At 57.4% G+C, this 25,338-nt stretch overlaps 1 protein-coding gene across 8 annotated transcripts in view; it reads right to left on the reverse strand.

The window, feature by feature from the left end:
- LOC135277257 (ankyrin repeat domain-containing protein 62-like) overlaps positions 1-25,338 on the reverse strand; it is a 109,396-nt gene that overhangs the window by 75,196 nt on the left and 8,862 nt on the right. For all 8 annotated transcript variants that reach the window (XR_010344867.1, XR_010344869.1, XR_010344868.1 and 5 more), the window contains exon 2: positions 22,065-22,289. Coding sequence is in view for 3 of the 8 variants with exons in the window: in XM_064383220.1 (XP_064239290.1) it covers positions 22,065-22,289 (225 nt within the window). In the remaining 5 variants the exon portion in view is untranslated. The remainder of the gene's footprint in view (positions 1-22,064; positions 22,290-25,338) is intronic.

Genomic DNA, 25,338 nt, shown 5'->3' on the forward strand with positions numbered 1-25,338 from the left:
CAAAAATTTTCTCCCATTTTGTAGGCTACCTGTTCACTTTGATGATAATGTTTTGTGAAAAGTTAGCAAAATAGATAGATAGATCCCGAACAAAACTAATGAAGAAAAAAGAATCAAATAGACACACAAAAATGATAAAAGATGTATCACCACTGATCCCACAGAAATACAATTACCATCAGAGGATACTACAAACACCTCTACACAAATAAACCAGCAAATCTAGAAGAAATGGATAAATTCCTGGACACATACACCCTCCCAAGACTAAACCAGGAAGACATCGAATCCCTAAATAGACCAATAAGAACTTCTGAAATTGAGGCAGTAATGAATAGCCCACTAACCAAAAAAAGCCCAGGACCAGATGGATTCACAGCCAAATTCTACCAGAGGTACAAAGAAGAGCTGGTACCATCCCTTCTAAACTATTCCAAACAATAGAAAAAGAGGAACTCCTCCCTAACTCGTTTTATGAGGCCAGCATCATCCTGATTTTAAAACCTGGCAGAGAGACAACAAAAAATGAAAGTTTCAGGCCGATATTGCTGATGAACATTGATTTGAAAATCCTCAATAAAATACTGGCAAACCGAATCCAGCAGCACATCAAAAAGCTTATCCATTACAATCAAGTGGGCTTCATCTCTGGGATGCAAGGCTGGTTCAACACATGCAAATCAATAAACGTAATCCGTCACATAAACAGAACCAATGACCAAAAAAAAAAAAAAAAACAACACCACATGATTATCTCAATAGATGCAGAAAAGGTCTTTGATAAAATTCAACACCCTTTCATGCTAAAAACTCTCAATAAACTAGGTGTTGACAGAACTATCTCAAAATAGTAAGAGCTATTAATGACAAACCCACAGCCAGTACCATAATGAATGGGCAAAAGCTGGAATCATTCCCTTAAAATCCAGCACAAGACAAGGATGCCGGCTTTCACCACTCCTATTCAACATAGTATTGGAAGTTCTGGCCAGAGAAATCAAGCAAAAAAAAGAAACAAAGTGTATTCAAACAGGAAGAGAGGACATCAAATTGTCTCTGTTTGCAGACAACATGAGTGTATATTTACAAAACCCCATCATCTCAGGCAAGCAGAGAGCCAAACCTTGAGTGAACTCCCATTCACAATTGTTACAAAGAAAATAAAATACCTAGGAATGCAACTTACAAGGGAAGTGAAGGACCTCTTCAAGGAGAACTACAAACCACCGCTCAAAGAAATAAGAGAGGACACAAACAAATGGAAAAACATTCCATGCTCCTGGGTAGAAAGAATCATTATCGTGAAAATGGCCATACTGCCCAAAGTGATTTATAAATTCAGTGCTATTCCCCTCAAGCTACCACTGATTTTCTTCACAAAACCAGAAACAACTACTTTAAATTTCATATGAAACCAAAAAAGAGCCCGGATAGCCAAGACAATCCTAAGTCAAAAGAACAAAGCTGGAGGGATCACACTACCTGACTTCAGACTGTTCTAAAGAGATACAGTAACCAAAACAGCATGGTTAGTTCACTGGTAGGAACTAAACATGTAGACCAAAGGAACAGAAGAGAGACCTCAGAAATAACACCACGCGTCCACAACCATCTGATCTTCCACAAACCTGTCAAAAACAAGCAATGGGGAAAGGGTTCCCAATTTAATAAATGGTGCTGGGAAAACTGGCTAGCCATATGCAGAAAACAGAAACTAGACCCATTCCTTACATCTTATACAAAAATTAAGATGGATTAAAGACTCAAACATAAAAACTAAAACTATAAACACTCTAGAAGAAAACCTAAGCAATCTCATCCAGGACATAGACAAGGGCAAAGACTTCATGACTAAAAGAGCAAAAGCCATTGCAACAAAAGCCAAAATTGATAAATGGGATCTAACGATCACCCAGTCTCTGCCCCTGTCCAGAGACCCAAACCCTCGGCACCAGCACCTGTCGAGAGGCCCAGGACCCCCGGCACCTACCCAGTCCCAGGCCCTCCGGCACCTACCTCTGTCCAGAGACCCAGGTCCCCAGCACCTACCCTGTCCAGTGGCCCTGGACCCCGGCACCTACCCCAGCCAGAGACCCAGGCCTCCTGGCACCTACCCCCGTTCAGAGTCCCAGGCCCCCGGCACCTGCCCCTGTCCAGAGACCCAGCCCCTGGCACCTACCCCTGTCCAGAGACCCCGGTCCCCGGCACCTGTCCGTGTCCAGGACCCAGCCCCCTGCACCTACACCTGTCCAGAGGCCCTGAACCCTGGCACCTACCCAGGCCCAGGCCCCCCGGCACCTAACCCCATCCAGAGACCCAGGACTCCTGGCACCTACCCCTGTCCGGAGATCCAGGCCCCCCGGCACCTATCCTCCTTCAGAAACCCAGGCCCTCGGCACCTGCCCCTCCCAGAGACCCAGGTCCCCCGGCACCTACCCTTGTCCAGAGACCAAAGCCCCCGGCACCTACCTCTCTGCAGAGACCCAGGCCCCTACGCACCTGACCCTGTCCACAGTCCCAGGCCCCCGGCACCTGCCGCTATCTAGAGACCCAGGCCCCCCGGCACCTCCCCCTGTCCAGAGACACAGGCTCCCCGGGACCTGCCCCTGTCCAGAGACCCAGGAGCCCCGGCACCTGTCCCTGTCCAGAGACCCAGGGCCCCTGGCACCTAACCCTGTCCAGAGGCCCTGGACTACGGCATCTCCCCAGGCCCAGGCCCAGGCCCCCCGGCACCTACCCTGTCCAGAGACCCAGGCCCCCGGCACCTACCCCTGTCCAGAGGCTCTGCATCCCGGCTCCTACTGCCGTTCATAGACCCAGGCCCCCAGCACATGGCCATGTCCAGAGATCCAGGTCCCCACGCACCTGCCCCTGTCCAGACGCCCTGGACCCAGGCCCCTACCCAGGCCAACGCCCTCAGGCACCTACCCTCTTCCAGAGACCCAGGACCACTGGCACCTATGCCTGCCCAGAGACCCAGGCCCCCGTCACCTACCCTGTCCAGAGGCCCTGGACCCCAGCACCTACCCCTGTCCAGAGACCCAGGCCCCCCGGCACCTACCCCTGTCCAGAGACCCAGGCCCCCCGGCACCTACCCCTATGCAGAGACCCAGGCCTTCCAGCACCTGCCCCTGTCCAGAGTCTCTGGACCACAGCAAATACCCAGGCCCAGGGCCCCCGGTGCATAGCCCTATCCAGAGGCCCTGGACCCCGGCACCTACCCCTGTCCAGAGACCCAGGCCCCCCGGCACCTACCCCTGTCAAGAGACACAGGCGCCCCCGCATCTGCCTCTTTCAATAGACCCAAGCCCCCCGGCACCTGCCTCTGTCCAGAAGCCCTGGACCCTGGCACGTGCCTGTGTCCATAGACACAAGCCCCCCCGGCACCTAACCCTTTCCAGAGACCCAGGCTCCCCGGCATCTAGCCTGTCCAGAGACCCAGGCCCCCCGGCACCTACCCCTGTCCACAGACCTAGGCCCCCGGCTCCTATCCTGTCCAGAGATCCAGGACCCGGGCACCTACCCCGTCCAGAGGCCCTGGACACTGGCACTTACCCCCATTCCGAGACCCAACCCCCGGCACCTGCCCCGTCCAGAGACCCAGGCCCCCCGGCCACTGCCCCTGGCCAGAGGCCGTGGAACCCGGCACCTGCCCCTGTCCAGAGGCCCTGGACCCTGTCATCTACCCAGGCCCAGGCCCCCCAGCACTGACCCCTGTCCAGAGACCCACGGGCCCCGGCACCTACTCATGTCCAGAGACGCAGGCCCCCTGGCACCTACCCCTGTCCAGAGACCCAAGTCCCCCGGCACCTACCCTTTCCAGAGACCCAGGACTCCGGCATCTACTGCTGTCCAGAGACTCAGGCCCCTGGCACCTACCCCTGTTCAGAGGGTCTGGACCCCGGCACCTACCAACGTTCAGAGACCCAGGCCCACGGCATATGCCCATGTCCAGAGGTCCAGGCCCGCAGGCACCTGCCTCTGTCCAGACGCCCTGAACCCCGGTACGTACCCAGGCCCAGGCCTCCCAGCACCTACCCCCATCCAGAGACCCAGGACCCCTGGCACCTACGCCTGTCCAGAGACCCAGGCCCCCGGCACCTACCCTATCCAGAGACACTGGACCCCAGCACCCACCCCTGTCTAGAGACCCAGGCCCCCGGCACCTATCCCTGTCCAGAGACACAAGCCTCCCAGCACCTGCCCCTGTCAAGAGGCCCTGGACCCTAGCACCTACCTAGGCCCAGGGCCCCAGCACCTACACCTGTCCAGAGACCCAGGGCCCCCGGCACCCAGCCCTGTCCAGAGGCCCTGGACCCCGGCACCTACCCTTGTCCAGAGACCCATGCCCTGCGGCACCTACCCCTGTCCAGAGACCCAGGCCCCCGGCACCTACCCCTGTCCAGAGACTCAGGACCCCGGCACCTACACCTGTCCAGAGACCCACGCCCCCGGCAGCTACCCCAGTCCAAAGTCCCAGGCCCCCCGGCACCTACTCCTGTCCAGAGACCCAGGCCCTCGGCACCAGTCCGTGTCCAGAGTCCCAGGTCCCCCTGCACCTACCCCTGTCCAGAGGCCCTTGACCCTGTCATCTACCCAGGCCCAGGCCCCCCAGCACTGACCCCTGTCCAGAGACCCACGGGCCCCGGCACCTACCACTGTCCAGAGACGCAGGCCCCCTGGCACCTACCCCTGTCCAGAGACCCAAGTCCCCGGCACCTACACTTTCCAGAGACCCAGGACTCCGGCATCTACTGCTGTCCAGAGACTCAGGCCCCTGGCACCTACCCCTGTTCAGAGGGTCTGGACCCCGGCACCTACCAACGTTCAGAGACTCAGGCCCACGGCATATGCCCATGTCCAGAGGTCCAGGCCCCCAGGCACCTGCCTCTGTCCAGACGCCCTGAACCCCGGTACGTACCCAGGCCCAGGCCTCCCAGCACCTACCCCCATCCAGAGACCCAGGACCCCTGGCACCTACGCCTGTCCAGAGACCCAGGCCCCCGGCACCTACCCTATCCAGAGACACTGGACCCCAGCACCCACCCCTGTCTAGAGACCCAGGCCCCCGGCACCTATCCCTGTCCAGAGACGCAAGCCTCCCAGCACCTGCCCCTGTCAAGAGGCCCTGGACCCTAGCACCTACCTAGGCCCAGGGCCCCAGCACCTACACCTGTCCAGAGACCCAGGGCCCCCGGCACTCAGCCCTGTCCAGAGGCCCTGGACCCCGGCACCTACCCTTGTCCAGAGACCCATGCCCTGCGGCACCTACCCCTGTCCAGAGACCCAGGCCCCCGGCACCGACCCCTGTCCAGAGACTCAGGACCCCGGTACCTACACCTGTCCAGAGACCCACGCCCCCGGCAGCTACCCCAGTCCAAAGTCCCAGGCCCCCCGGCACCTACTCCTGTCCAGAGACCCAGGCCCTCGGCACCAGTCCGTGTCCAGAGTCCCAGGTCCCCCTGCACCTACCCCTGTCCAGAGGCCCTTGACCCTGGCACCTACCCAGGCCCAGGCCCCCCGGCACCTACCCCCATCCAGAGACCCAGGACCCCTGGCACCTAACCCTGTCCAGAGACCCAGGCCTCCGGCACCTACCTTGTCCAGAGGATCTGGACTCCGGCACCTACCCCTGTCCGGAGACCCAGGCACCCCGGCACCTATCCCCCTTCAGACACCCAGGCCCCCAGCACCCGCCCCTCCCGGAGACCCAGGTCCCCTGGCATCTACCTCTGTCCAGAGACCAAGGCCCCGCGGCACCTGCCACTGACCAGAGGCCCTGGATCCCGGCACCTACCCAGGTCCAGGCCCCCAGCACCTACCCCTGTCCAGAGACCCAGGCCCCCCGGAACCAACCCCTGTCCAGAGAGCCAGGCCCCCGGCACGTACCCCTGTCCAGAGACACAGGCCCCCCGGCACCTACCCTTGTCCAGAGACCCAGGCCCCCGGCACCTGCCCCTGTCCAGAGTCCCAGGACCCCTTACCTACCCCCGTCCAGAGACCCAGGTTCCCCAACACCTATCCCTGTAGAGAGGCCCAGGTCCCTCAACACCTACCCTTGTCCAGAACCCGACACCTACCCCTGTCCAGAGACTGAGGCCCCCGCGGCACCTACCCCTGTCCAGAGACCCAGGACTCCTGGCACCTACCCCTTTCCAGACACCCAGGCCCCCGGTACCTACCCCTGACTAGAGGCCCTGGACCCTGGCATCTATCCCTGTCCAGAAACACAGGCTCCCCGGAACCTACCCCTGTCCATAGACCCAGGCCCCCTGCACCTACCCCTGTCCAGAGACCCAGGCCACCCGGCACCTACCCCTGTCCAGAGACTCAGGCCCCACGGCACCTACCCCTGTCCAGAGACCCAGGTCCCCGGCACCTACCCCTTCCACAGACCCAGGAGCCCTGGCACCTACCCCTGTCCAGAGACCCAGGCCCCCAGTACCTACACCGTCCAGATGCACTGGACCCCCGCACTTACCACTATCCAGAGACCCAGGGCCCCCGGCACCTACCCCTGTCCAGAGAACCAGGCCCACCGGCACCTACCCCTCTCCAGAGACCTAAGCCCCCCCCGGCACCTACCCCTGACCAGAGACCCAGGGATCTGGCACCTACCCCTGTCCAGAGACCCAGGCTCCCCGGCATCTACCCCTGTCTAGAGACCCAGGACCCCAGCACCTACGCCTGTCCAGAGACTCAGGATCCCTGGCACCTACCCCTGTCAAGAGACCCAAGCCCCGGCACCTGCCCCTGTCCAGAGACGCAGGCTCCCTGGCACCTGCCGCTGTCCAGAGGCCGTGGACCCCGGCACCTGGCCCTGTCCAGAGACCTAGGCCCCCGGTCCCTGCACCTGTCCAGAGACCCAGGCCCCTCGGCACCTACCCCTGTCCAGACACCCAGCCCCGCAGGCACCTTCCCCTGTCCAGAGACCCAGGCCCCCGGCACCTACCCCTGTGTAGAGACCCAGGCCCCACAGAACCTACCCCTGTCCAGAGACCCAGGCCCCTGGCACCTGCCCCTCTCCAGAGACCTAAACGCCCGGCACGTGCCCCTGTTCAGAGGCCCTGGACCCCGGCACCTACCCAGGCCCAGGCCCCTCGGCACCTGACCCTGTCCAGGGACCCAAACCCCCGGCACCTGCCTCTGTCCAGAGGCCCAGGACCCCGCACCAACCCCTGTCCAGAGACCAGGGTCACCCAACACCTATCCCTGTCCAGAGACCGAGGTCCCCCAACACCTACCCCTGTCCAGCACCCCGCATCTACCCCTCTCCAGAGACCCAGGCCCCCAGGCACCTACACGTGTCCAGAGACCCAGGCCCCCCGGCACCTACCCGTCCAGAGACCCAGCCCCCGGCACCTACCCTTTCCAGAGATCCAGGACCCCGGCACCTACCCCTGTCCAGAGTCCCTGGACCCCGGCAGCTAACCCCGTTCAGAGACCCAGGCCCCCGACAGCTGCCCCTGTCCAGACACCCTGGACCCCGGCAATTACCCAGGCCGAGGCCCCCTGGCACCTACCCCATCCAGAGACCCAGAACCCCTGGCACCTACACCTGTCCAGACACCCAGAACCCTGGCACCTACCCCTGTCCAGAGGCCATAGACCCCGGCACCTATCCCTGTCCAGAGACCCAGGCCCCCCGGCACCTACCCGTCCAGAGACTCAGCCCCCGGCACCTACCCTTTCCAGAGACCCAGGACCCCGGCACCTACCCCTGTCCAGAGTCCCTGGACCCCGGCAGCTAACCCCGTTCAGAGACCCAGGCCCCCGACAGCTGCCCCTGTCCAGACACCCTGGACCCCGGCAATTACCCAGGCCGAGGCCCCCTGGCACCTACCCCATCCAGAGACCCAGGACCCCTGGCACCTACACCTGTCCAGACACCCAGGACCCTGGCACCTACCCCTGTCCAGAGGCCATAGACCCCGGCACCTATCCCTGTCCAGAGACCCAGGCACCCTGGCACCTACCCCCATTCAGAGACCCAGGCCTTCAGCACCTGCCCCTGTCCAGAGACCCAGGCCCCCGGCACCTGCCACTGTCCAGAGACCCTGGACCCCGGCACCTACCCAGGTCCAGGCCCCCCGGAACCTACCCCTGTCCAGAGACCCAAGTCCCCGGCACCTACCCTTTCCAGAGACCCAGGACTCCGGCATCTACTGCTGTCCAGAGACTCAGGCCCCTGGCACCTACCCCTGTTCAGAGGGTCTGGACCCCGGCACCTACCAATGTTCAGAGACCCAGGCCCACGGCATATGCCCATGTCCAGAGGTCCAGGCCCCCAGGCACCTGCCTCTGTCCAGACGCCCTGAACCCCGGTACGTACCCAGGCCCAGGCCTCCCAGCACCTACCCCCATCCAGAGACCCAGGACCCCTGGCACCTACGCCTGTCCAGAGACCCAGGCGCCCCCGCATTTGCCCCTGTCAAGAGACCCAGGCCCCCCGGCACCTGCCCCTGTGAAGAGACCCAGGATCCCCGGCAACTACCCCGTCCAGAGGCCCTTGACCCCGGCACCTGCCCCTGTCCAGAGACCCAGGCCCCTCAGCACCTGCCTCTGTCCAGAGGCCCTGGACCCCACCACCTCCCCAGGCCCAGGCACCTCGGCACCGACCCCTGTCCAGAGACCCAGGCGCCCCGGCACGTACCCCTGTCCAGAGACCCAGGCCCCGGGCACCTACCCTGTCCAGAGACTCAGGACACCGGCACCTACCGCTGTCCAGAGACCCAGGACCCCGGCACCTACCCCTGTTTACAGGCTCTATACCCGGGCACCTACCAACGTTCAGAGACCCAGGCCCCCGGCACATGGCCATGTGAACAGGTCCAGGCCCCTAGGCACCTGCCTCTGTCCAGATGCCCTGGACCCGGCACCTACCCAGGCCCAGGCTCCGCGGCACCTACCCCTGTTCAGAGACCCAGGACCCCTGGCACCTACACCGGTCCAGAGACCGAGACAACCGGCACCTACCCTGTCCCGAGACACTGGACCCCAGCACCTACCCCTATCCAGAGACCCAGGCCCCCCGGCACCTATCCCTGTCCAGAGACCCAGGCCTCCCGGGACCTGCCCCTGTCGAGAGGCCCTGGACCCTAGGACGTACCCAGGCACAGGCCCCCCGGCACCTACCTCTGTGCAGAGATCCAGAGCCCCAGGCACCTAGCCCTGTCCAGAGGCCCTGGACGCCGGTACCTACGCCTGTCCAGAGAGTCAGGACCCCCAGCACCTACACCTGTCCAGAGACCAAGGCCTCCCAGCACCTACAGCGGTCCAGAGACCCGGGCCCAAGGAACCTACAACTGTCCAGAGACCCAGGCCCCCGGCACCTAGCCTGTCCAGAGGCCCTGGACCCCAGCATCCACCCCCGTTCAGACCCAGGCCCCTGGCACCTGCCCCTGTCCAGAGACCTAGGCCCCCCGGCACCTACCCCTGTCCAGACATCCAGCCCCCCCAGCACCTACCCCTGTCCGGAGACCCAGGCCCCTGGCACCTGCCCCTCTCCAGAGACCTAAACCCCCGGCACCTCTCCCTGATCAGAGGCCCTGGACCCCGGCACCTACCCAGGCCCAGGCCCCTCGGCACCTGTCCCTGTCCAGGGACCCAAACCCCCGGCACCTGCCTCTGTCCAGAGGCCCAGGACCCCGCACCTACCCCTGTCCAGAGACCAGGGTCCCCCAAAACCTACCCCTGTCCAGCACCCCGCACCTACCCCTCTCCAGAGACCCAGGCCCCCAGGCACCTACCCCTGTCCAGAGACCCAGGCCCTCCGGCACCTACCCCTGTCCAGAGACCCAGCCCCCGGCACCTACCCTTTCCAGAGACCCAGGACACCGGCGCCTACTGCTGTCCAGAGACCCAGGTCCCCGGCACCTACCCCTGTCCAGAGTCCCTGGACCCCGGCAGCTACCCCCGTTCAGAGACCCAGGCCCCCGACAGCTGCCCCTGTCCAGACACCCTGGACCCCGGCAATTACACAGGCCGAGGCCCCCCGGCACCTACCTCGTCCAGAGACCCAGGACCCCTGGCACCTACACCTGTCCAGACACCCAGGCCCCTGGCACCTACCCCTGTCCAGAGGCCATGGACCCCAGCGCCTATCCCTGTCCAGAGACCCAGGCACCCTGGCACCTACCCCCGTTCAGAGATCCAGGCCTCCGGCACCTGCCCCTGTCCAGAGACCCAGGCCCCCGGCACCGGCCCCTGTCCAGAGACCATGGACCCTGGCACCTACCCAGGCCCAAGCCCCCCGGCACCTACCCCCGTTCAGAGACCCAGGACCCCAGGCACCTACACCTGTCCAGAGACGCAGGTCTCCCGGCACCTGCCCCTGTCGAGAGGCCCTGGACCCTAGCACCTACCCAGGCACAGGTCCCCCGGCATCTACCTCTGTCCAGAGATCCAGGACCCCAGGCACCTAGCCCTGTCCAGAGGCCCTGGATGCCGGCACCTACCCCTGTCCAGAGACCCAGGCCCCCCGGCACCTACCCCTGTCCAGAGACCAAGGCCCCCCGGCACCTACCCCTGTCCAGAGACCAAGGCCCCCCGGCACCTACACCTGTCCAGAAACCCATGCTCCCGGCGCCTAGCCCTGTCGAGACACCCAAGCCCCCCGGCATCTGCCCCTGTCCAGAGGCCCTGGACCCCGGCACCTACCCAGGCCCAGGCCCCCCCGCACCTACCCCTGACCAGAGACCCAGGCCCCCCCGCACCTACCCCTGTCCAGAGACCTAGGCCCCCCGGCTCCTGCCCCTGTCCAGAGGCCCTGGACCCCGGCACCTAACCAGGCCCAGGCCCCCCATCACCTACCGCTGTCCAGTGACCCAGGCCCCCGGCACCTACCCCTGTCCAGAGGCCCTGGACCCTGGCAGCTACCCCCGTTCAGAGACCCAGGCCCTTGACAACTGCCCCTGTCCAGACACCCTGGACCCTGGCAATTACCCAGGCCCAGGCCCCCCGGCACCTACCTCGTCCAGAGACCCAGGACCCCTGGCACCTACACCTGTCCAGAGGCCATGGACCCCGGAACCTATCCCTGTCGAGAGACCCAGGCCCCCGGCACCTGCCCCTGTCCAGAGACCCAGGCCCCCGGCACCTACCCCATCCAGAGGCCCAGGAACCCTGGCACCTACCCCTGTCCAGAAACCCAGGCCCCCGGGACCTACCCTGTACAGAGGCCCTGGACCCCAGCAGCTACCCCCGTTCAGAGACCCAGGCCCCTGGCACCTGGCCCTGTCCACAGATCCAGGCCCCCCGGCACCTCACCCTGTCCAGACACCCTGGACCCCGGCACCTACCCTGGCCCAGGCCCCCCGGCACCTACACCCGTCCAGAGATCCAGGACCCTTGACACCTACGCCTGTTCAGAGACCCAGGCCCCCGGCACCTACCCTGTCCAGAGGCCCTGGACCCCGGCACCAACACCTGTCCAGAGACCCAGGCTGCCTGGCACCTACCCCTGTCCAGAGACCCAGGGCCCCCAGCACCTAGCTCTGTGCAGAGGCCCTGGACCCCGGCACCTACCCCTGTCCAGAGACCTAGGCCATCCGGCACCTACCGCTGTCCAGAGACCCAGGCGCCCCTGCATTTGCACCTGTCAAGAGACCCATGCCCCCCGGCACCTGCCTCTGTCCAGAGGCCCTGGATCACGGCACCTGCCCATTTCCAGAGATCCAGGCCCCCAGTACCTACCCCTATCCAGAGACCCAGGCCCCCCGGCAACTACCCCTGTCCGGAGACCCAGGCCTCCCGGCACCTATCCTCCTTCAGAGACCCAGGCCCCCGGCACCTGCCCCTCCCGGAGACCCAGGTCCCCCGGCACCTACCCCTGTCCAGAGGCCCTGGACCCCGGCACCTACCCAGGCCTAGGCCCCCCAGCACCTACCCCTTTCTAGAGACCCAGGCCCAAGGCACCTACATCTGTCCAGAGACATAGGCGCCCCCGCATCTGCCCCTGTCAAGAGACCCATGCCCCCGGCACTTGAACATGTCCAGATGCCGTGGACTCCGGCACCTGCACCTGTCCAGAGACCCAGGCCCCCGGCACCTAGCCTGTCCAGAGGCCCTGGACCCCAGCATCCACCCCCGTTCAGACCCAGCCCCCTGGCACCTGCCCCTGTCCAGAGACCCAGGCCCCCCGGCACCTGCCCCTGTCCAGAGACCCAGGCCCCCCGGCACCTGCCCCTGTACAGAGGTCCTGGACCCTGGCACCTACGCAAGTCCAGTCCCCCCGGCACCTACCCCCGTCCAGAGGCCCAGGCCCCCTGGCACCTACCCCTGTCCAGAGACCCAGGACCTCGGCACATACCCCGGAGACCCAGGCCCCCGGCACCTAGCCTGTCCAGAGACCTAGGCCCCCCGGCACCTACCCCTGTCCAGACATCCAGCGCTCCCGGCACCTTCCCCTGTCCAGAGACCCAGGCCCCCGGCACCTACCCCTGTGTAGAGACCCAGGCCCCCCAGCACCTACCCCTGTCCGGAGACCCAGGCCCATGGCACCTGCCCCTCTCCAGAGACCTAAACCCCCGGCACCTGTCCCTGTTCAGAGTCCTGGACCCCGGCACCTATCCAGGCCCAGGCCCCCCGGCACCTACCCCTGTCCGGAGACCCAGGCCCCCCGGCACCTATCCTCCTTCAGAGACCCAGTCCCCTCGGCCCCTACCCCTGTCCAAACACCCAGGCCCCCCGGCACCTGCCGCTGTCCAGAGGCCCTGGACCCCAGCACCTACCCCTGTCCAGAGACCCAGGCCCCCGGCACCTATACTTTACAGAGACCCAGGCCCCCGGCACCTACCCTGTCCAGAGACACTGGACCCCAGCACCCACCCCTGTCCAGAGACCCAGGCCCCTGGCACCTATACCTGTCCAGAGACCCAAGCCTCCCGGCACCTGCCCGTGTCGAGAGGCCCTGGACCCTAGCACCTACCTAGGCCCAGGGCCCTGGCACCTACACCTGTCCAGAGACTGAGGGCCCCCGGTACCCAGCCCTGTACAGAGGCCCTGGACCCCGGCACCTACCCCTGTCCAGAGACTCAGGAGCCCGGCACCTACACCTGTCCAGAGACCCAGCCCCCGGCACCTACCCCTGTGCAACGACCCGGGCCCCCGGCACCTGTCCGTGTCCATAGACCCATGTCCCCCCGGCACCTACCCCCGTCCAGAGACCCAGGACCCCTGGCACCTAACCCTGTCCAGAGACCCAGGCCCCCAACACCTACCCTGTCCAGAGGATATGGACTCCGGCACCTACCTCTGTCCGGAGACCCAGGCTCCCTGGCACCTATTCCCCTTCAGAGACCCAGGCCCCCCGGCACCTACCCCTGTCCAGAGACCCAGACGTCCGGCACCTACCCTGTCCAGAGACCAAGGCCCCCCGGCACCTACCTCTGGCAGAGACCCAGGCCCCTATGCACCTACCCCTGTCCACAGTCCCAGGCCCCCGGCACCTGCCACTATCTAGAGACCCAGGCCTCCTGGCACCTCCCCCTGTCCAGAGACCCAGGACCCCGGCACCTATCGCTGTCCAGAGACCCAGGCCCCCGGCACCTACCCCTGTCCAGAGGCTCTGGATCCTGGCACCTACCGCCGTTCATAGACCCAGGCCCCCGGCCGGGTAATTTTTTGTATTTTCAGTAGAGATGGGGTTTCACCATGTTAGGCAGGCTGGTCTCAAACTCCTGACCTCTGGTGATCCTCCTTCGTTGGCCTCCCAAAGTGCTGGGATTACAGGTTTGAGGACCATGCCCAGTCTATTGGCAGTATTTTAAACATTTTCTTACTGATACATAAAATAATGCGGCATCCCATAATTCACAGTGCCTTACACTGAGATATGGTATATAGAACAGGCAGCTCTACTCATATGATTGGTATCGAAATACATTTTCATTCTTATAAGTACCACAGAAAAAGAGGGCTGAAATGAAAATAACAACACATTTTTAAAACAAAGTAATTCTTACTTTTTCAGAAAACTTAGAGCCAAAGAAAACTCAGGATTCAAATGAATAGGAATATCTATTTTGTTAATACTTAGATTTATAGAATGTATTGAATCAAGTAATTCCAAAAATTAATAGTAGTGTTTAACACTGTTGGTATTTAAACTTCTGTGAGCTAAATTTAAATTCTCAGAAGGGTATTTAAAGGTTATCTTTTACAAATATTTCCTAGCTTCAGAAATACTTTCATTTGAAAAAAGGGAATAAAAGCTTCAATTGAGATTTAACCCTAATAGTCCAATTTTAAATCTCTCAGCTTGCTCAGGCTGGGCAGGTAAGTGAAACTTTTAAGGATGGAAGGGGGTCCTGAAAGATGGAAGAATGTGTCTGTTACATGAAAGGTATTTGGCTTACGTTGAAGAAATAAATGGAGTGAAAGAATGAATACACAGAGCTGAGGAGTTCATTATTATTGTTTGCATATATGTAATAAACCTTTATATAATAAAAATTATATATACAATAAAATGTATGCAGAAAAACCTACAAGCACACATAATAATGTCCCCTTTACAAGGAATGGCTCCAAGATGGCCGATTAGGAGCAGCTCAGGATTGCAGCTTCCAGGGAAAGCATGGAGAGTGAGTGGATGCTGCATTTCCAGATGGATTTTTATTGCCCACAGACCAGGAGATTCCCAAGCAGAGGAGCCCCATGAGTCACCAGCACGGCTGTTTTGGCTGGTGCTGTGGTTCTCCGCACAAAATACATGGGTCTGGGCACCATTTTAGCTGGTGATTGGAGCTCCTGGGAGATAGAGTCACCCATTCAACTGATAAAAAAGGGGGCTGAAACAGGGAGCCAGGCCAGGAGATTCCTGGGCAAAAAAGTGCCATGAATCTCAGAGTGGCTGTTTCAGCCGGCGCAGTGGGTAACTGCACGGGAAATCACACAGATCCCGGAGCCTTTTCAACAGGCGACTGGAACACCTGCGAGACAGAGTCACACATTCAACTGAAAAACAAAGAAAGAAAAAAAAGGGCTCTGAGGCAGGGAGCCAGGTGATCAGGCTCAGCTGGTCCCACCCCCAAGAAAAAACAGCAATCTGAAACACTCTGGACTGAGAATTTCACAGCAAGCACAGCTGAACCTGGGATGGCCCAACTCAGTTGGGGAGGGGCGTCCGCCATTACCGAGGCAGTCCACCACTATGGAGGTAGTCCGCCATTGCCGAGGCAGCCCACGATTACAGAGAGAGTTCGCCATTATAGAGGTGGCCAAACATTGACAAGGCAGTTCTAACTATACCCGTATAAACAGGACTGCAGGGAAGTTCACATGGCAGCTGGGCGGAGCCCACAGCAGCTCAGTGAAACCTCTGCAGCAGACAGTGACTAGGCTGCCTCCTCACTGGGCAGGCCAGCCCTGAAAAAAGGCAGCAGCACAACAGAAACTCATAAATAAAGCCCTAACTCCCTGGGACAGAGCACCTGGGGAAGAAAAAAGGGGGTTTATGAGTTCTGCTGCAGCAGACTTAAACGTACCTGCCCAGCAGCTCTGAATGAACAATGGAGCTCACAGATCAGCACTTGAGCTCCGATAAAGGAGAGACTGTCTCCTCAAGCAACTCCCTGACCCCCGTATATCCAAAGAGTCACCTCATAAAGGAGAGCTCAGACTGACATCTGGTGGGTATCCTTCTGGGACAAAGATAGCAGAAGAAGAAAGTGGCAGCAACCCTTACTGTTCTGCAGCTGCTGCAGGTGATCCCCAGGCAAGCAGGGCCTGGAGTGGACCTCAGCAGTCCTACAGCAGAGGGGCCAGACTGTTAGAAGGCAAACTAAGAAACAGAAAGAAATAATTTCGTCATCAACAAACTGGATGTCCACTCAGAGACCCAATCTGAAAGTCAACAACTACAAAGATGACAGGTGGATAAATCGAGAAAGATGGGACGAAACCAGCGCAAAAAGGATGAAAACACACAAAACCAGAACGCCTCTCCTCCTACAAGGGATCACGACTCCTCACCAGCAAGGGAACAAGGCTGGATGGAGAATGAGTGTGATGAATTGACAGACTCAGGCTTCAGAAGGTGGGTAATAAGAAACTTCTGTGAGCTAAAAGAACATGTTCTAACCCAATGCAAAGAAACTAAGAACCTTGAAAAAAGATTTGATGAAATCCTAACGAGAATAAACAACTTAGAGAGGAATACAAGTGAATTGATGGAGCTGAAACACACAACACGAGAACTTGGTGAAGCATACATAAGTTTCAACAGCCGAATTGACTAAGCAGAAGAAAGGATATCAGAGGTCAAAGATCAACTCAATGAAATAAAAGGAGAAGGGAAGATTAGAGAAAAAAGGATAAAAAGGAATGAACAAAGTCAACAAGAAATATGGGACTATGTGAAAAGACCTAATATATATTTGATAGGTGTACCTGAATATGATGGAAAGAATGAGTCCAAGCTGGAAAATACTCTTCAGGATATTATCCAGGAAAACTTCCCCAACATAGCAAGGCAGGCCAATATTCAAGTCCAGGAAATACAGAGAACACCACAAAGATATTCCTCAAGAAGAGCAACCCCAAGGCACATAATTGCCAGATTCACCAGGGTTGAAATGAAGGAAAAAAATGCTAAGGGCAGCCAGAGAGAAAGGTCGGGTCACCCACAAAGGGAAGCCCATCAGACTCACAGCACATCTCTCAGCAGAAACCCTACAAGCCAGAAGAGAGTGGAGGCCAATATTCAACATCCTTAAAGAAAAGAACTTTCAACCTACAATATCATATCCGGCCAAACTAAGCTTCATAAGTGAAGGAAAAATAAAATCCTTTACGAACAAGCAAGTACTCAGAGATTTCATCACCACCAGGTCTGCTTTACAAGAGCTCCTGAAAGAGGCACTATACATAGAAAGGAACAACCAGTACCAGCCACTCCAGAAACATACCAAATCGTAAAGGGCATCAACACAATGAAGAAACTACATCAACTAATGGGCAAAACAGCCAGCTAGCCTCAAAAGGGAAGGATCAAATTCACACATAACTATATTAACCCTAAATGTAAATGGGCTAAATGCCCCAATCAAAAGATACAGACTGGCAAATTGGATAAAAAGCCAAAACTCATCAGTGTGCTGTATCCAGGAAACCCATCTTACATGCAAGGATACACAAAGACTCAAAAGAAAGGGATGGAGGAAGATTTACCAAGCAAATGGAGAGCAAAAAAAAAGGAGGAGATGCAATTCTCATCTCTGATAAAATAGACTTTAAACCAACAAAGATCAAAAGAGACAAAGAAGGACATTACATAATGGTAAAAGAATCAATGAAACAAGAAGAGCTAATGATCCTAAATATATATGCACCTAATACAGGAGCACCCAGATACATAAGGCAAGTTCTTAATGACTTACAAAGAGACTTAGACTCCCACACAATAATAGCGGGAGACTTTAACACCCCATTGTCAATATTAGATCAACGAGACAGAAAATTAACAAGGATATCCAGGACTTGCACTCAGATCTGGACCAAGCAAACCTAATAGACATTTACAGAACTCTCCACCCCAAATTCACAGAATATACATTCTTCTCAGCACCACATCACACCTACCCTAAAATTGACCACATAATTGGAAGTAAATCACACCTCAGCAAATGCAAAAGAATGGAAATCAAAACAGTCTCTCAGACTACGGTGCAATCAAGTTAGAACTCAGAACTGAGAAACGAACTCAGAACTGCACAGCTTCATGAAAACTGAACAACTGGCTCTTAAATGTTGACTGCATAAACAATGAAATGAAGGCAGAAATAAAGATGTTCTTTGAAACCAAAGAGAACGAAGACACAACATACCAGAATCTCTGGGACACATTTAAAGCAGTGTCTAGAGGAAAATATATAGCAATAAATGCCCACATGACAAGCAAAGAAAGATAAAAAATCAACACCCTATCATCAAAATTGAAAGAGCTAGAGGAGCAAGATCAAAAAAAACTCAAAACCTAGCAGAAGACAAGAAATAACTAAGATCAGAGCAGAACTGAAGGAGATAGAGACACAAAAAAAACCTTCAAAAAATCAATAAATCCAGGAGCTGATTTTTTGAAAAGATCAACAAAATAGACCACTAGCCAGATAACAAAAAAGAAGAGAGGCCGGGCGTGGTGGCTCAAGCCTGTAATCCCAGCACTTTGGGAGGTCAAGGCGAGTGGATCACAAGGTCAAGAGATCGAGACCATCCTGGTCAACATGGTGAAACCCCGTCTCTACTAACACAAAAAATTAGCTGGGCACGGTGGCGCGTGCCTGTAATCCCAGCTACTCAGGAGGCTGAGGCAGGAGAATTGCCTGAACCCAGGAGGCGGAGGTTGCGGTGAGCCGAGATCGCGCCATTGCACTCCAGCCTGGGTAACGAGCGAAACTCCGTCGCAAAAAAAAAAAAAAAAAAAAAGAAGAGAATAATCAAATAGATGCAATAAAAAACGATAAAAGGGATATCACCACAGATTTCACAGAAATACAAACCATCATCAGAGATTATTACAAACAACTCTATGCAAATAAACTAGTAAACCTGGAAGAAATGGATAAATTCCTGGACACTTGCATCCTCCCAAGCCTAAACCAGGAAGAAGTCGAAACCCTGAATAGACCAATAACAAGGTCTGAAGTTGAGGCAGCAACTAATAGCCTACCAACCAAAAAAAAGCCCAGGTCCAAATGGGTTCACAGCCGAATTCTACAAGACATACAAAGAGGAGCTGGTACCACTCCTTATGAAACTATTCCAAACAATCCAAAAAGAGGGAATCCTTCCCAAATCATTTTATAAGACCAACATCATCCTGATACCAAAACCTGGCAGAGACTCAACAAGAAAAGAAAACTTCAGGCCAATATCCATGATGAACATAGATGCAAAAATCTTCAATAAAATACTGGCAAACTGACTGCAACAGCACATCCAAAAGCTTATCCACCATGATCAAGTAGGCTTCATCCCAGGGACGCAAGGCCGGTTCAACATACACAAGTCTATAGACGTAATTCACCACATAAACAGAACCAAAGACAAAAACCACATGATTATATCAATAGATGCAGAGAAGGCATTTGACAAAATGCAACAGCCCTTTATGCTAAAAACCCTCAATAAACTAGGTATTGATGGAACGTATCTCAAAATAATAAAAGCTACTTACGACAAACCAACAGCCAATATCATACTGAATGGGCAAAAACTGGAAGCATTCCCTTTGAAATCTGGCACTAGTTAAGGATGCCCTCTCTCACCACTCCTATTCAATACAGTATTGGAAGTTCTAGCCAGAGCAATCAGGCAAGAAAAAGAAATAAAGTGTATTCAAATAGGATAGGAGGAAGTCAAATTGTCTCTATTTGCAGATGACATGATTGTATGTCTAGAAGACCCCATCATCTCACCCCAAAATCTCCTGAAACTGATAAGCAACTTCAGCAAGGTCTCAGGATACAAAATCAATGTGCAAAAATCACAAGCATTCCTATACACCAATAACAGACTCAAAGAGAGCCAAGTCAAGAACGAACTGTCATTCACAATTGCTACAAAGAGAATAAAATATCTAGGAATACAACAAAGGATGTAAAGGACCTCTTCCAGGAGAACTACAAACCACTGCTCAAGGAAATAAGAGAGGACACAAACAGATGGAGAAACATTCCATGTTCATGGTTAGGAAGAATCAATATCGTGGAAATGGCCATACTGCCCAAAGTAATTTACAGATTCCATGCTACCCCCATCAAGCTACCAATGACCTTCTTCACAGAACTGGAAAAAACCACCTTAAACTTCATATGGAACCGAAAGAGAGCCCGCATAGCCAAGTCAATTCTCAGCAAAAAAAAAAAAAAAAAAAAAAAAGGCAGGAGGCATCACACTACCGGACTTCAAACTTTACTACAAGGCTACAGTAATCAAAACAGCATGGTACTGGTACCAAAACAGAGATATAGACGAATGGAACAGAACAGAGGCCTCTGAGGCAACACCACACATTTACAACCATCCAATCTTTGACAAACCTGACAAAAACAAGCAATGGGAAAAGGAGTCCCTGTTTAATAAATGGTGTTGGGAAAACTGGCTAGCCATGTGCAGAAAGCAGAAACTGGACCCCTTCCTGACGCTTTATACTAAAATTAACTCCAGATGGATTAAAGACTTAAACATAAGACCCAACACCATAAAAACTCTACAAGAAAACCTAGGCAAACCATTCAGGACATAGGTATAAGCAAGGACTTCATGACCAAAACACCAAAATCATTGGCAACAAAAGCCAAAATAGACACATGGGACCTAATCAAACTCCACAGCTTCTGCATAGCAAAAGAAACAGTCATTAGAGTGAACTGGCAACCAACAGAAAGGGAAAAAATTTTTGCGATCTACCCATCTGATAAAGGGCTGATATCCAGAATCTACAAAGAACTAAAACAGATTTACAAGAAAAAAACAAACAAGCCCACTCAAAAGTGGGCAAAGGATATGAACAGACACTTTACAAAAGAAGACATATATGAGGCCAACATATGAAAAAATGCTCATCATCACTGGTCATTAGAGAAATGCAAATCAAAACTACACTGAGATACCATCTCACGCCAGTTAGAATGGTGATCATTAAAAAATCTGGAGACAACAGATGCTGGAGAGGATGTGGAGAAATAGGAACACTTTTACACTGTTGGTGGGAGTGTAAATTAGTTCAACCATTGTGGAATACAGTGTGGCGATTCCTCAAGGACCTAGACATAGAAATTCCATTTGATCCAGCAATCCCATTACTGGGTATATATCCAAAGGATTATAAATCATTCTACTATAAGGACACATGCACACGAATGTTCAATGCAGCACAGTTTACAATAGCAAAGACCTGGAACCAACCCAAATGCCCATCGATGATAGACTGGACAGGGAAAATGTGGCACATATACACCATGGAATACTATGCAGCCATCAAAAACGATGAGTTTGTGTCCTTTGTAGGGACATGGATGAACCTTGAAACCATCAGTCTCAGCAAACTGACACAAGAACAGAAAATCAAACACTGCATGTTCTCACTCATAGGTGGGTATTAAACAATGAGAACACATGGACACATGAAGGGGAGCATCACCCACTGGGGTCTGACAGGGGGAAATGGGGGAGGGACAGCGGGGGGTGGGGAGTTAGGGAGAGATAGCATGGGAAGCAATGCCAGATAAAGGTGATGGGGAGGAAGGCGGCACATCACACTGCCATGTGTGTACCTATGCAACAATCTTGCACATTCTTCACATGTACCCCAAAACCTAAAATGCAATAAAAAAAGAACATAAAAACAGAAAAATAAAGTGATGTATATACTTAATTTTGTTAAATCACTTTAAAATGGTTTATAAAGTGCTCTATAAGGGGAATGATGAGTAGATCAGAAACCAGCTAAGCGTTGTTTTTGTTTTGCTGCTGAGAAAGATGGCTTGGGTGCTCCAGCCCCATGGCAAAGTTTCCACATCCCAAGTGCTACTGAACCTGCCAAGGGTAGAGAGCCCAGTGCCCTTTATGACAGCACTCACCTCACCCCCACCTTGCATTCCACCCACATTCTACCCAACTCTATCCCTCACCAGTGCCCCCACTCCATCCAACCCTATCCCATTCAACCCCCCACACCACTCCACACCCCATCCAAGCTTCACTCCACTCCACTCCTGACCAGTCCCCATCACATCCAATGCCCTCACCCACCCTCCACCACAGTTCCTCATCCCATTCAACCCTTACTCCACTCCACTCCCCACCAGTCCGTCACCAACGCTACACTCACCATAGTCCCCCACATCCAACGCCACCCAACTCCACTTCCTACCACAGTCCCTCACCCAACTCTACCCCCACCACAGTCCCCCCATCGCCCACCCAACTCCACCCCCAGCCTGACTTCCACCCCACCCATGCCTTCACCCGCACCATATCTCCTCTACCCCAAAACCAGGAATGGGGGCTTCTCCCCTCTCCCCAGGCCTCCCTTAGCAGCCCCCGACCCCGGCCATTACCTCTTCTTCTTGTCTCCGTCGTTTATCTCATTGACCTGGAGTAAGAGGATCTGGTCCACCTTGTTGACATCACCTGCGATGGCAGCTCTGTGGATCATGCCTAGATCCTTCGGCCGGATGCGGTACCGGGTGTTCGAGAAACCATCGCCATCCTTGTGATGATTCTTCCTCCATCTAGCCACGTGTCTCCTCCAGGCCCTCAGGAACCACTCCCCGACCCTCATCCTGAAACCAAAGATCGCCCAGGCTAAGGGACTGGCTTCAAGATAATTCAATTCCTACTGGCTTTCCGCCGCTCTGGACCAAAGCACCCGGAGGTAATCAGCTCCAGCCACAACCGCCGCCAGGGACACTCGAGTCTCCAGCCTCTGAAAGCAGCGTCTAGCCGAGCAGAGCCGGTAGGCACCAGCGCGCGCATGCGCCTGTTAACAGCCAGCCGGCTGGCGCATGCGCGCGCTGACAGCCAACGACGGAGAGAACCCCCTCCCCCCGCACCGTACCCCTACCCGCACCGCGGAGAAAGGGCTCTGAGCCCCGCTCTTGCGGGCGCCGCCTGGAGGCCGGGAAGGCCCTCGGGCGAGTAAGCAGGCTCCCTGGAGTGCGATGCTGCCATGCTCCAGGTTTCCACTGACTGCTCTGCTGGTGCCGGGGGGGCCTGGGTCTCTGGACAGGGTAGGTGCCGGGGGGCCGGGGTGTCTGGACAGGGGTAGGTGCTGGGGGGCCTGAGTCTCTGGACAGGGGTAGGTGCCGGGGCGCCTGGGTCTCTGGACAGGGTAGGTGCCGGGGGGCCTGGGTCTCTGGACAGGGGTAGGTGCCGGGGGGCCGCCTGAGTCTCTGGTCAGGGGTAGGTGCCGGGGCGCCTGGGTCTCTGGATAGGGGTAGGTGCCGGGGTGCCTGGGTCTCTGGACAGGGGTAGGTGCCGGGGGGCCTGGGTCTCTGGAGAGCGGTAGGTGCCGGGGGCCCTAGATCTCTTGTCAGGGGTAGGTGCCGGGGGGCCTTGGTCTCTGGACAGGGGTAGGTGCCAGGGTCCAGGGTCTCTGGACAGGGGTAGGTGCCGGCTGGCCTGGGTCTCAGAACAGGGGTAGGTGCTGGGGTCCGGGGCCTCTGGACAGGGCTAGGTGCCGGGGGCCCAGGGTCTCTGGACAGGGTAGGTGCCGGGGTCCTGGGTCTCTGGACAGGCGTAGGTGTCAAGGGTCCTGGGTCTCTGGACGCGGGTAGGTGCCGGGGGGCCTGGGCCTGGGTAGGTGGCGGGGTCCAGGGTGTCTGGACAGGGTGAGGTGCCGGGGGGCCTGGATCTCTGGACAGGGCCAGGTGCCGGGGGCATGGGTCTCTGAACGGGGGTAGCTGATGGGGTCCAGGGCCTCTGGACAGGGTAGGTCCCGGGGGCCTGGGTTTTTGGACAGGGGTAGGTACCAGGGGTCCTGGGCCTCTGGATGGGGTAGGTCACGGGGGCCGGGGTCTCTGGACAGGGGTAGGTGCCCGGGGGCCTGGATCTCTGGACAATGGTAAGTGCCTGGGGGCCTGGGCCTCTGGACAGGGGTAGGTGCTGGGGGACCTAGGTCTCTGGACAGGGGTAGGTGCCGAGGGGCCTGGGTCTCTGGACAGGTGCAGGGACTGGGGGGCCTGGGTATCTGGACAGGGGCAGGTGCCGGGGTCCAGGGCATTTGAACATGTTCAGGTGCCGGGGGCATGGGTCCCTTGACAGGGGCAAATGCTGGGGCGCCTATGTCTCTGGACAGAGGTAGGTGCCAGAGGGCCTGGGTCTCTGGACTGGGGTAGATGCCGGGGGGGGCCTGGGTCTCTGGACAGGGGTAGCTGCCGGGGGCCTGGGTCTCTGGACAGGGGAGGTGCCAGTGGTCCTGAGTCTCTGGACAGGGATAGGTGCGGAGGGACTGGGTCTCTGGACAGGTGTAGGTGCCGTGGGCCTGGATCTCTGGACAGGGGTAGGTGCCGGGGGGCCTGGGTCTGTGGACATGGGTAGGTGCCGGGGGGCCTGGGTCTCTGGACAGGGGTTGGTTCTGGGGGACCTGGGCCTGGGTAGGTGCCGGGGTCCAGGGCCTCTGGACAGGGCTAGGTGCCGGGGTGCCTGGGTCTCTGGACAGGGGTAGGTGCCGGGGGGCCTGGGTCTCTGGAGAGCGGTAGGTGCCGGGGGCCCTAGATCTCTTGTCAGGGGTAGGTGCCGGGGTCCAGGGCCCCTGGACAGGGGTAGGTGCCGGGGTCCAGGGCCCCTGGACAGGGCTAGGTGCCGGGGGGCCTGGGTCTCTGGACAAGGGTAGATGCCGGGGGGCCTGGGTCTCTGGACAAGGGTCGGTGCCGGGGTGACTGGGCCTGGGTAGGTGCCGGGGTCCGGGACCTCAGGACAGGTGCAGGTGCGGGGGAGGCTGGGTCTCTGGACAGGTGTAGATGCCGGAGTCCTGGGTCTCTGGACAGGGGTAGGTGCCGGGGTCCTGCGTCTCTGGACAGGGATAGGTGCCGGGGTGCTGAGCTTGGGTAGGTGCCGGGGTCCAGGGCCTCCGGACAGGGGCAGGTGCCAAGGGGCCTGGGTATCCGAACAGGGGTAGGTGTCGGGGGGCTTGGGTCTCTGGACAGAGTAGGTGCCGGGGGGCCTGGGTCTCTGGACAGGGGAAGGTGCCGGGATCCAGGGCCTCTTCACAGGGGCAGGTGCCAGAGGGCCTGGGTCTCTGGACAGGGATAGGTGCTGGGGTCCAGGGCCTCTGGACAGGGCAAGGTGCCAGGGGGCCTGTGTCTCTAGACAAGGGTAGGTGCCAGGGAGCCTGGGTCTCTGGACAGGGGCAGGTGCCGGGGTCCTGGGTCTCTGGACAGGTGTAGGTGCCGGGGTCCTGGGTCTCTGGACAGGGGTAGGTGCCGGGGGACCTGCGTCTCTGGACAGGGATAGGTGCCGGGGGGCTGAGCCTGGGTAGGTGCCGGGGTCCAGGGCCTCCGGACAGGGGCAGGTGCCTGGGGGCCTGGGTCTCCGGACAGGGGTAGGTGCCGGGGGGCCTGGGTCTCTGGACAGGAGCAGGTGCAGGGGGGCCTTGGTCTCTGGACAGGGAAAGGTTCCAGGGTCCAGGGCCTCTTCACAGGGGCAGGTACCGGAGGGCCTGGGTCTCTGGACAGTGATAGGTGCCGGGGTCCAGGGCCTCTGGACAGGGTAAGGTGCCGGGGGGCCTGTGTCTCTGGACAAGGGTAGGTGCCGGGGGGCCTGGGTCTCTGGACAGGGTCAGGTTCCGGGGCGCCTGGGTCTCTGGACAGGGTTAGGTGTCGGGGGGCCTGG

Source organism: Aotus nancymaae, unplaced genomic scaffold (assembly GCF_030222135.1).
Source record: "Aotus nancymaae isolate 86718 unplaced genomic scaffold, 86718_ANA_hifiasm-v0.15.2.pri h1tg000003l, whole genome shotgun sequence".
In the NCBI taxonomy this organism is placed as follows: Eukaryota; Metazoa; Chordata; class Mammalia; order Primates; family Aotidae; genus Aotus; species Aotus nancymaae.